Here is a 12,915-nt window from a genome sequence, read left to right on the forward strand (position 1 = left end):
AATGTTTTATAAAGCAACTAATTTAATAAAGTCACTATTGTGAGGACTTAAATTTTGTGTTACCTCCCAAGAGATATTTTTGGAGAGTAAAGAACAAAGCTCTTGGGACTAGAGTTCTCTGTATACTTATAAAGCTTAATAAGTGCTTGATAAGTAGATGTAGTTTTAAAACAAAAATGATGTGAGGTCCTTAATAGTGTCACCCTAGAGCAACAAAGGCATAGAGCTGCCTTCCTCTTCTTATTTATTTGGGGAAATTGGTTGGTTGTTTAGATACTAAGGCCTAATTAAGTACCTAGAAGACCTATTTATTTGGAGTAATTGAACTTATAACTCAGGTTGTGGCTGTAAGCAGAGATAGGGTGATCGTCTCTATTATATATTTTCTTTTAAGCAATTTAACCAAATCTGTGGTTGGAGTCTTTTTTTTGAAACTGCCACAGAACCAAAAGTAGGGACAGAGCAAAAAATATTTTAAATTTCTCTTACACGGGAAGTAGGATCCTCAATCAAAGCTCTGTAGACCACTAAGTGGAAGACAGGACCATCTGAAGGATTTGAGGAATTAACAGAAAGCAGTGACTACACAGCAATAATTACAGCCAATAAAGATTGTTTTAAGGTAGACAAGGGCTAAGATTTCCTTAGCAGTAATAATGACATACACTGAATTTAAAATCTATTTTATTATAGAGATCAGTTTCTAATAAATGGAAATGTATCATCTGTTCCTTAACTGTGTAAATAATATTAAATTCCTTTGAAACTGGAATCTGCAGGCACAGGCATTCTTTACTAAATATTGTATCATCTCCTAAAGTAGAAGCTATCCTGAGGAAGATGGACTTTTGATCTTAATACCAATATCTATATAAAATGGTATAGATGAATAATTATTTTCAAATAGGAATTTCCTTGTGAAAAGTCTCCTTCTTCACCCACTATTCACAAAGGACTGGTATGGTCAGTCCTGGGGTTTTACATGGCATTTCTATAGTCTGACCACAAACATCTGTCAGTACCTCATTTCAGTATAAGAAAACAGGCATGTATGAATTTTTGGCAGTAACCATCCTCATGTCATCTGAATACAGCTAACCTGCTAGCATGTCCTTTAGACAGCAACCTGTCTGAGGGTCCTTCAGAAGCACATTTACAACGTCATAAAATTTGTGTTCGTATGCCAGCTTGTAATACAAGTAGACGTCTTCACAATATGTGAGTAACTTCTTCAGGTTTTTCACAGCTAAGTCAGTAGGCTGATGATGTTTACATCTAGACAAAGAAACAAGAACGTACAGGTTAAGATAACTGCATCTTGAACGAGGGCTACCAGCTCTGATACTTATTCACTGTCTATAGAGGAGAAGGTGCTTGAATCTGAGGAATCATTCATTCAGACTATTAGGGAGTGCTTGATAGACAATGAAATTATTTCATTAAAAATGAGTATCTTAATGCTGGCCTTAATTAGAATAATTTCAATACTCGAAAGGGGACCTCTGATGTTTAGTGTTTTTGGCACCTCAGACAAGCTGAGTAGTTCTCCCATTTTAAGTACAGAGCACCATAAACAAACTATTCTCATTCATCTGTTTGCATGAATTTGTTAAAAGATCATCTTTCTGGGTATTCTTGACATCTCTTTGCCATCTCAAGCAGAGGGGTAGCCTATAGGCATGTTATACGTAGTCATAAAATTCTTACCCGTGCCTGAGCTCAAAGCAGAGGCATTTTAATACTTACTTTATTGAAATTTCTTCAAATATACTGGATCTTAATAACCTTTGCTGCTTAAATTCTTCCAGGTAATTAAAGTCTCCTTTAAGAATCACTTGTTGGTATAAAATTTCAGCCCAATCAGGAACAAAGTCATAGGCCTCAGCCACAATAGAAGCCTTAAAAGGATGGAGGGGAAGGAGGACACCATTAGAGCCTATTTGATGTAAAACTGAAGGCAAACTGCTCTACAAAATGACTTCATATTCACTCTATGAGTGTACAGTATTATCATCACCAATAATGTTAGAAGACTCTATGTATCAGGGTTGGTGAAAAGTTTGCTATTTCCCCTTCCCTGACACCCCAAACACCTTCCTTCAGTGTTTTTTTTTTTTTTTTTTGCGGTACGTGGGCTTCTCACTGTTCAACCAACCACTGCGCCACCAGGGGAGCCCCTTCCTTCAGTGTTTTTAATCTTCCTCACAGTGGGTTAAAAGAACTGCTGATGAATATTTTTCTCACTAACTCAACTCTCTAAGGAACAGTGAAAGGGCTGATTCCCTGATAACCATCCCTCCTTGTTAAAGGGCTAGAACCAGCCTCTCAGAAGCCCTGACTTTTTATGCTAACCCAAGTGCACTGGTCTGGAAATGCTGGGGCTAAGAGATGCTCACAGGACCACTAGCAGGGATGTTCCCCTGAACCTCAACTATCTTAAGTGCAAAGATGTCTGCCTCTCTGCTGGCTTAATAGCGTGGGGAAAGGAGACAGTGTGTCTCACTGTTCTCCAACCTCTGCCCAGACAATATGCTGGTAAGAAATACTACTATGGAAAGGCAGTTGGAGAGCTGGACTGTCCTGGTTCTGTCACTAGCCCTGAGACCTTAGGTAAACCACTCAGCTTCTGGGTCCTATGACAAGGACAGCAGGAGAGAGGATGCTGGCAGCACGGGCTAGGTTTTTCTTCTTTGCTCACCTGGTAGAACCGAGGTAGGGCCATGATACAGTCCATCAGCCTGTGGCGGCCCAGGTTGATGAGCATTGTGTTCTGGCCGGTGTTGAGAAAGTGAATCTGCAGTGTTATCAACTTGGTGAGCCGGTGACAGTGCAGGGCCTGTCGCACGCAGGAGTCCTGAGGGATAAGGGTGGCAGTAGGCACAGATAAAGACTTTGTTGCCATCATCTCCCCCGTGAACCCTCCAGCAATGGAACAAAATAAAATTATTCCTACTGCAGACACCAAGCCCCAAGTCCAGTCTGGAGTAAGACTCTCATGGTTACCTTGGCATAACTCTCTGCTGCATCCAGCATCAGGGTCAGGGCCTTCAGCAGCAGCTGCTTCAGTTGGTGCCCATCCTTGAGGCTGTCCTCTGTAGGGGAGTAAAGGAAACTTGGGTGTGTCTGACTCCCAAGGCTGGGTACTCTCATCCCACTCAGTAGTAGGGTGGACTATAGAAACAACCCAGCTCATGTTCACAGGGAGGCAGGTATGTCTCACTCAGGTAAAGGCTATTGGGCCAAAAGTACACACACACACTGGAGTAGGATTCACTGCCCCATCTAGTTCAATTTCTCTCTGAAACAGCAAGGCAGGCTTACACGGCATCAACATACATTGGTTCTTGACAGGTGACACCCCTGGATGCACTGGCTACAAGAGGGGTAAAATGCCTTCCAACCCCCCTTCCGTCTCCTTTCTGCCCCCTGGGGCCCCACTAAATAAATGTTAGAAGCTGAGGTGGGTATTAGTCCCATGGACTCTTGCCCTGCTTAGCCCTGAGAACCTTCCCTGGCCAGCAGCACTGCCCTGGAGGTGCTGCTGTGACCTCTGCTCACCCCAGGGCTGAGACTCAATCAATTTCAGTTGGATGCAGGCAGCTGCCTCATGGTTCTCCCCAATCTCCCGGCACATGCTGAAACACAGGGCAATCATGTTGTGCTTCTCACTGTCCCCAGGGCGGCAGCGTTTGATGTAGTCCAGTAGGGCCGTCTTCAGGGTACCACTCTGCCCAGAAAAAAGCGGGGGATACCAAGGTCTCAGCCATGTATTGCAAGGTAAGCAGGACTGGCCTAGTCCTTTGATTCTGAAAGTTCCTCAGAAACTCCCAAGGAAAAGGAAAAGATAAGCAAAAATGAATACAAAAGTTTATACTATCCTGAGTATAAGGAAACAGGCACATCTCTGCTGGTGGGAGTGTAAATGGTAAGACCTGTCAGAGGCGAGAAGCCTTAAAAATGTACACACGTGCATTAGTCTAACGATTCCACTTCTAGGACTCTATCCCTAAAGAAGCAGGCAGAGGAAAGTGCTAAGATGGATGTAACAAGGATATTTAATAGCAAACAATTAGAAATATTCCAGATGTCCAGAATAAGATCTAAGAGAACACCATGTAGCCATTAAAACCGATGTTGACTTGAAAATTATTCATGCTTATTATTAACTGAGAAAAGCAGGCTATTTCCTATCTGCACAGCATGACAGAAGTTTGATAAAAATATGTGAACATGTATGTATATGTTTGTGGGTATATGTGCAAAGAAAGGGCCTATACCAAATTGTTAGCAGTGGCTGTCTGCAGACAGTAGCTAGACACACAGGGCTTTTTTTCGTGTTCTGTTTTCCAGGTGGCTTTTTTTAAAAAAATATGGAACGCGGGCTTCCCTGGTGGCGCAGTGGTTGAGAGTCCGCCTGCCGATGCAGGGGACACGGGTTCGTGCCCCGGTCTGGGAAGATCTCACATGCCGCGGAGCGGCTGGGCCCGTGAGCCATGGCTACTGAGCCTGCGCGTCCGGAGCCTGTGCTCCGCAACGGGAGAGGCCACAACAGCGAGAGGCCCGTGTACTGCAAAAACAAAAAAAAAAAATACGGAACGCTTCACGAATTTGCGTGTCATCCTTGCACAGGGGCCATGCTAGTCGTCTTTGTATCGTTCCAATTTTTAGTATATGTGCTGCCGAAGTGAGCACCCGTTAAGCGTCTTAACGTTGAATATTCATTACTTTTGTAATCAGAAACAAAGTTATTAAACGAATATTTAAATGCAGGAAGAAAAATGCCTCAAAAACAGCTTTTAAAATCCTGAAGGTGTCCCTATGTCCAGGACTTGCTCCTTTCCTGAAACTAGGCCAGCATTGAGGAGAGTTTTTCTGTTTTGTCTCTTAATCCTGCTTGGCTGGGCCCCAGTTCCCAGATGTCAAAAGTGCACCTGGGTTTTTATTTATTTATTTGTTTATTGGCCTTGCCACGCAGCATGTGGGATCTTAATCTTAGTTCCCCGAAGCGCAGAGTCTTAACCACTGGACCGCCAGGGAAGTCCCATAGGTTTTTAAATCTTTAGAGGTGAAATGGGTGAAAACAATGAATCAGTCAATGAATAACTTGAAAACAGAGGCTCTGTGAGTGCATGCCTGGTGTCACATAGTATGCTGAGGACAGACAAGCGCCCAGAGACCAAAGGCCTGGCAAGTCAGGCTTTTGCTTCCCAGCCTCCTTCCTGGTCGTCATCATAAATAGCTCCACAGCTTTCTAGACCCAGACCCTGGCATTCACTTCTGAATAGCTCTCGACAACACACTTTTTCATGGTCCCCTGAAAACTCTCCACTCTAAACTGGTCTGAGCTCTGTAACCTTAAGCTACTGGTTACAGTATATGTCTTAGGGAGGCCCTTAATTCCCTCCCTCTATATCCCGGGAGTCCATCCTGATTGGAATTAATCCTGAGAAAACCTGAGACTCCCAAGTGTCAGTAGTACATGTCATACTGCAGCTCAAAAATACGGTACACCTACCGGGTCCAATTTCTTCCTCATCAGCACTTCAAAGTAGTGTTTTTTATGCAGCAAATCAAATATGTATGTCATCTCATTGTACCTTCCAATGCCAGTGAGGAGACGCACCTACAAAGGGAGAGGGAAGCTTCCATCAGCATTGCTTGGAGTTCTCTGAGCCAGACCACTACCCCAAGTTTGGTTGCTTTCAAATACCGAACTCTGGCGGGAAGAAGGGTTAGTGGCCAGGCTGCCATACTTAACTCCTTTCCTCCTTGCCTGTCTCCCCTCCTTCCCATCCCATGTACCCAACAGGGGCCTTCTCTGGAGGATTCAGAAATGCTAGTCATTGGGAAACCACTGGCTGGCCGTCCCCTCCTCTGTTGTCTCTAAACGTGACTATCAAGTGCCGAAGTGCCATCCTCCTGGGCAGGCACTCTTCCTCTTCCCACCACTCCTCATTACAGCACCCAATGGCTTGCTCACACACTTGGGTCAGTTTCAAGCCTAGAGGATTTGGGGGGAGGTACAGGAAGCTTGAGTTGTCAGCTCATTTCAATTTTCAATTTAGATATAAGAGGCAGGTCTGAACCTTGTTTTGTGGGGGAAGTAACTGCCGTCTTAGCCCTCTAGAAAAGCGAACTGCTTGGTAAGGGGGTATGACAGTCCTGGAGCATGGCAGGGATCCTCTTTGATTTCTATTCCTTTGGAGCAATCTCTGATTTGGACAGAAATCACAACCTGGAGCAGAGGGTTGAACTGCCCAGCCAGCTACCAAGTAGGTAGTGGTATCCAGATAGGTAAATTCCCTAAGACCACATCAGCTCTGAGCTGATAGTCTCCAGCCTATCTGTTCTATCAAAGGTTTCCTCAGGATGGAGGGTGAAGGTGAGGGGGTGACTTACCACCAGTCCATACTCCTCATTGGGGGCCAAGTGGTTGTCTGTGAGCAGCCGGGCGGCCTGCAGGACTCGGATGATGCCCTCCATGTGGCATGTCAGTGTGAAGCAGTGATGAGCCAGGATCAGCAGCTCTGTGGCTGGGTGGGTTGGGCACTGTTAAGACAGGACTTTCAACCCTGGCTAACCCCTGTCTAGCTCTGTACCTGGCAGGAGGGTCAAGGGGCCTGGTACAGCTGGGCCTGTCTGGAGAAGGCTCTCTCACCAGTCCTCTGAGATCCCTGACCTCACCAGTTCTAGCTCTGGGACGGCCCCCTGATGAAGTCAGTCCTCTCAGTGACAGCACAGGGATTAACTCTCTCCTCAGACAGTCTGCATATAGTGACAGCATTTCCCAAAGGCTCAAAAAATGAGAACAAAGAACGCTAGCTTTCTAAAGATGGAGAAACTTTCTGCAGACAAACTGATGGAGTACCTGCCAATACAAGTCCGAGGGCATTCTCTGTAGCTGAGTGGAGGGTCTTAGGGCCTAATCAAGTGCTATTTGATGCTCTGCGCTTCTAGAGGCTTTCTAGATTGAGATGTGACGCACACAAATTTAAAACTACTATACACAATCACTATGAGCACGATTAAAAGGCAAACTGGGAAAAATATTTGCAATGCTGGAAGACAGAAGAGGGGTTCTCAGCCTTAATATATGCTGTGCCCTCTGGGCCTTTGCACCTGTGGGGCCCTCCCCAAACCTACTGGCTACTAATGCTTCTGGTCTTGGTTTGCACATTTCCTCCCAAAACCTTTGGGAGGAAAAAAAGGAAAGGAAAAAAAACCTTTGGCCCCATCAGTATGCTTACTGTGAATGACACCCCTAGTCTGTGAGCTCCAGGACTGCTGCTTAACTTGTTCACCATACCCCTGTTTTTAGAGTGCCTGGCGCACAGTCAGTACTCAGTAGATGTTGCTGAACTGGACTGAGAAGAGATACAGAAGGCTATTTTATTTATTTATGTTTTGGCCGTGCTGCACGGCTTGTGGGATCTTAGTTCCCTGACCAGGGATCGAACCCAGGCACACAGCAGTGAAATTGCCGAGTCCTAACCACTGGACCGCCAGGGAATTCCCAAAAGGCTGTTTTAAAAATAAACCTATTCAGGGCTTCCCTGGTGGCGCAGTGGTTGAGAGTCCGCCTGCTGATGCAGGGGACACGGGTTCGTGCCCCGGTCTGGGAAGATCCCACATGCCGCAGAGCGGCTGGGCCCGTGAGCCATGGCCGCTGAGCCTGCGCGTCCGGAGCCTATGCTCCACAAAGGGAGAGGCCAGAGCAGTGAGAGGCCCGCGTACCACAAAAAAAATAATAATAAAATAAACGTATTCAACCTCTTAAAATCTCACGTGTTCACAAAACATCAGTAAAATGCCTTTTACGCGTCAGTCAAATTTGCAGAGTATAATGGGTTCCAGGAAATGATACTCTCACACACTGCTTAAGAGGGAGTGAAAGTGAATTTTTTTTCCTGAAGTAAATTTGGCAATATATATATAAAGCCTTAAAAATGGGCATACTCCTGAATCAGGAATTTGTCTTAGGGAAATAACCATGGATGTGCACACAGATTTGCCTATAAGCATGTCTATCACAGTGTTTAAAACAGCAGAAAATTGGAAGCAATCTACAGGTCCTACAATATGGTATATACATTTTTTAATTACATATAAGAGAAATAATATGTAACGACTAAAAATTATATAGAATAGTGTCATGGAAAGATATTAATGACAGCATATTGGTAATTATAAACAGTATACACAGTATAATGCTATTTTTGAAAAAACCTATGGACTTGCATAGAAAAAGATGAGAGGGACACATACTACTGAATGCATACAACAACACTGAAAAGCGAGCAGGCTTTGAAATCACACAGACGATTCATATGCCAACTCTGCCACTTAATAGTTATAAATTAATCAACTTTTCTAAAGCTTCAGTTTCCTTCTAAAATGGGGACAATAACAGCCATTTTTCAGGGTAATGTAAGAAGAAAATAAGCTAAATATGCCAAATGTTAAAAGGTTACCTTTTTGTGTGATTTTAAATTTGGGGCTGCTTTGCCATATATATTTTCTAACTTTTCTTCAATGAACTTCTGGCTTTCTACTAAGAACTTACAAACAATCCTGGAAGAGTAGGGATCCAGAGAAGGAACAAGGATCCAAATTGAGTTTTGAAAAGACTTAACCTCAGAAGACTTCTTAGAGACCTGCTTGGGCCCAAAACATGTAAGAAAGTGGCCAAGAACTTACTGCAAGACAAGTCCCCATGGGGAACGGAGGAAATCTTATCCAACAACTTCATGCCTACCAAGGTGCGGTCTTGACACAGAGCAGTCAGCTGAAGAAACGTCTGGCTTTCCTCTGTTGGGGTGAACGTCTGCTTATGTCCTATACAGAAAGATGTGGAGAAAGGTGCTAGTTTTACCTTGAGAGAGATGAAAGGAAGACAAGAGCCCCAGAGCAGGAGGCCCACTCTGCCCAGGCCTGGGCACCAGGAGGTAATGGTGAAGGCGCTCCCGGGCAGCTCTCCTCTTGCTGGGGTCAAATATCTCAGGTGAGATGCCATCTTACAGGACAGCAGGAGCTCATTAGCTCAGAGAAAGGCACAGTTACTCTAAATATAATCATACAACAATAAACAAAAAGCAATAATAACAAAATAAATGCAATGTGTTCTCCTCTTACAAGTGCAACCTGGCAACTTGAAAGGACAGCATATAAGATATATATGAGCATAACATCAAATCCTTAATGCTGGGAACTTGAGAATGTGATCTGAAAGGCTGGGGAGGCCTGAAAGGTAGGGCACCTGTTCCCTCTGATGGGGTCAGCAGCTCCCGGGTCACCTCTTCAGCCACAAGTTCAGCCACTGTGTCTGGCTCGAGGCCCTGGGTGCTGATGAAGGCTTGAGCTCGCTTGCATCGGTCAGGCTGCTGAGAGGCCAAGATTACCCGGAGAATGGCCTCACCATCCTGGGCAGCGACATCTGTGTAGGAACAGCCCAACTCCTGAGAGGAAGGCAGAGCCAATCCCAGCCATCGTTAGGAACCAGGAGAAAGCCAGCAGAAGACAGCCTTTCCTGAAATCTGATGTGGACAGACGCCATGGTTTTCTGAGCTTAAAGATCCCTCATCCTGAGCAGAAACCTTAGAAGAAGCAAACACTGTTTTCTAGCCCTTTCTAAATTGCTTTGCCAATGAGGTGAATCCAAGCAAGAGAAAGGCTTGTCTTCAGAAAACATCAGGTGACTGATCTCTCACTGAACACTGAGCTTTTCATATGTTATGAAACCTAAGGAAGTTGAATAAAAGGCAGAGCCCCTTCTTTATTGTTCCCGTGGCAGCAAGGAAACCCTCAATTTCCAAAGAAGTCTCTGAGCCTTGTTGTCCAAGGAAGGGCTTTTAGTGCTCGGCTTGCTTTCTCTCGTGCTCTTCCACTGCACTTAGAATCTACTCTTTTTCTCCCTCAATCAGCACAAAGCCAGAACAATTCCTGGCTGCTCTGGTTCCTGTTTTACAGTCATTACATTCCATTTAATTTTATTTTAAAACTTATTTTGGGCTCTTTCCCATATGGAAAGCTCACCACTATTCCCCAGGGATGGATTTATAGGGGCCAACATCCTGACAAGAGCTCTACTCCCAGGTCATGATTATCATCTGAAGGGCTGACCGAGGGCAATGTCCAAAATCCACCTTCACCTTCTCCCTTCCCTCCCTCTCAGAGGGAGCTCCTGTGGAGACCCAGCCCTTTGGCACGTACCTTGGCAAGTGTATAGAGACAGAGGACCTGCCGGCAATAATTCTTCCCATGGAGGCATTTGCTTGTCAGAGTTTCCAGAGTAGTCACCACTTCATCACTGGGGGGCAGTATCACAAATGACTGACTGTCCAAACTTGAAGCTGGAAGCAAACACAGGTCTGAGGGGGGCTTTAAGGGGCTTTTAAGGTCTCTCCTCGGCCCCCTATGACTCTACCTCTCTGCTCACAGCTTCCTTCACTGCACCCTGTTGACTCCCCCTGGGTCTGGGACCACTTCTAACAGGGCTCACACCCCACTTAAACTTCTTTCATTGCCGCCTTCTAGGAAATCCCCAGCCCAGGATACTTCAAAGACTCAAAGCCACCTAATGAACACTCTAGAGATCATCACCAAAGATGCCTGCCAGACTGTCCTCCACATACACTGCCTCCCAATTTCCCCTTATGTCAAATAATCACCAGGTCTACCAGACTGTATCTCCAAAACATCTCTCCAGTCACCACCTTAGTCCCAGCCTTTATCACCCTGCATCTAAGAGGTGTTACTGTCTCCTGCCGTCAGCCTCCCTTCTTCCCCAACTCCATCTTCCACACACTCAGCATTCTTCACATTCTAAAATGCAAATCACAAAAATCAAGGATCATCTGCCAGATACCTTAAAGGCACAGTAAAATTAGAATCCATTCCTGCTTTTTTAAAAAAAGCTCTTAGCCTAAAATAAAACTTTCTTAATTTGAGAAAGGGTTTCCGTTAGTGGAAAAAAGTAGAAAAGAATATTTATATAACACTGTTTCTAATAGCAAAAACAAAATTGAAAAATTTTAAATGTGTATCAGTAAATCATTGTTAAAAAAATCATAGTGGGCTTCCCTGGTGGCGCAGTGTTTGAGAGTCCGCCTGCCGATGCAGGGGACACGGGTTCGTGCCCCGGTCCGGGAAGATCCCACATGCCGCGGAGCTGCTGGGCCCGTGAGCCATGGCCGCTGAGCCTGCGCGTCCGGAGCCTGTGCTCCGCAACGGGAGAGGCCACAACAGTGAGAAGCCCACGTACCGCAAAAAAAAAAAAAAAAAAAAAATCATAGTACATGACCTGGGAAGGAAATCCAAAAAAGAGGGGATATATGTATACATATAGTCTATACTGTACAGAAAAGTGAATCAGCTAACACAATATTGTAAAGCAACCATACTCCAATTTAAAAAAAATCATAGTACATTCATATAGTAGAATACCCTGCAGTTATTAAAAGAATGAGGTCAATCTATCTGTACTGACAGGGAAAAATGTTGCAGAACAATATAACTGGATTTTTGTAGAAAATAAATGTGTGTGTGTGTGCACACACACGCACACATGTGCGAGCCCACATGTAGAAAATAATGTACGCCAAGCAAGTAAAAGATGTTATTCTGGGGAATTTGGTGGGCGTGGTGTTGAATGGATAAATAACTTTCACTTTTTACTTTATGCACTTCTGTATTGTGTGATTTATTATATTAAGCATGTAATACTTTTGCTTTTAAGATATTACTCTTTTAAAAATATGCTTTAAACACAAAAATATAAAAAGCAACTCAGACCATGTTATTCCCCTGCTTAAAATCCTTCATTAGAGTTTTCAGTTCTAGGTCTCTCCCACTGACTGACCTCAATATAAAACCTGGACACAGTGCATGCAGTGCTATATGAGGACTCTGAAGAGCAAATAGTAGCAGATGGATCGAAGATAACCTGCATCACCATTTTCTCCCCTCTAGGAATCTCCAGATTGAATGCAACGCTGCCTGAAACCCAGAACCAAGCACTACAGCTCACAAAGAGAGTGGGCTCCAGGAGACGTCCTCCGGAACAGGCTCAAGGAGCGGAAAGGGAACTCCCACAGCCCATTCTCTCTGGTCCTAAGTCCTAAGCAACCACTCAGCTGTGGTGGGAGGGGCTGCAGCAGCAGTTGGCAAGAGCCAAAACTCAGAGAGGGACCTTCTTTTCCGATCAGAGATGCTCTGGTCCTAAGGGGGCAGAGTGAATCCCTGTTCCTTTTTGTATTATCCTCCTGTCAGCTGGCCCTAGATGCGGGCAGTCAGGAAAGTACATGACAGGATGGGGTAACTAAACCTCCAGCTTTGGCCAGAAGACTGAAAAGGAAAGCCTCGGGCAACCAGAAAGTACTTGGAAGAGAGATTCAGGAAAGCAACACAATAAAGTTGTTTATAAACATTAGGGCTCATTCCTACGCTTTGCATGTATGGATCTGATCCCGACCAACATATCAAAGACTTTGAGAACTAAGTCAACAGACAGACCACTACGCAGGTTGCAGACTGACCACAGGATGGCACATATAGGATGGATCTGAACAGCACCACAAAGAATTTGAAAACTGAACTGATGTTACAACCACAGCCCACAGAAAGTACATTGGAACGTGTAGTCTGAACATAGCCAGGTCAATTGCCTGCTAAAAACATATCAACATTCTTCATAGGATTTAAACAAGATGCAGCATCCCATAACACACTATTCGAAATGTCCAAGATACAACATGAAGTTATTCAGCATACAAAAATACAAGAAGATCTCAACTCATATAAGACAAAGAAAAGACAAACGATGAAACCCAGCACTAAAATGACATAAATGTTGAAATTATCTGAAAAAGACTTTAAAGCAGCTACAAATGTTCCAACAAGCAACTATGAACACTCTTA

The 12,915-nt window shown here is 44.4% G+C and overlaps 1 protein-coding gene across 1 annotated transcript in view; it reads right to left on the reverse strand.

Annotated features, from left to right (window-relative positions):
• Positions 1–141: 141 nt before the first annotated feature.
• The window catches only part of SPG11 (SPG11 vesicle trafficking associated, spatacsin), a 77,306-nt gene continuing 64,532 nt past the window's right edge, over positions 142–12,915 (reverse strand). The window contains 10 exon segments of the mRNA XM_082845342.1: positions 142–1,275; positions 1,747–1,898; positions 2,699–2,854; positions 3,004–3,092; positions 3,559–3,727; positions 5,516–5,623; positions 6,400–6,533; positions 8,698–8,835; positions 9,257–9,455; positions 10,210–10,349. Of these exon segments, the coding sequence (XP_082701468.1) occupies positions 1,095–1,275; positions 1,747–1,898; positions 2,699–2,854; positions 3,004–3,092; positions 3,559–3,727; positions 5,516–5,623; positions 6,400–6,533; positions 8,698–8,835; positions 9,257–9,455; positions 10,210–10,349 (1,466 nt within the window). The 3' untranslated portion in view covers positions 142–1,094.

The sequence above is a fragment of the Leucopleurus acutus genome (assembly GCF_964270905.1).
Source record: "Leucopleurus acutus genome assembly, chromosome: 1".
Classification (NCBI taxonomy): Eukaryota; Metazoa; Chordata; class Mammalia; order Artiodactyla; family Delphinidae; genus Leucopleurus; species Leucopleurus acutus.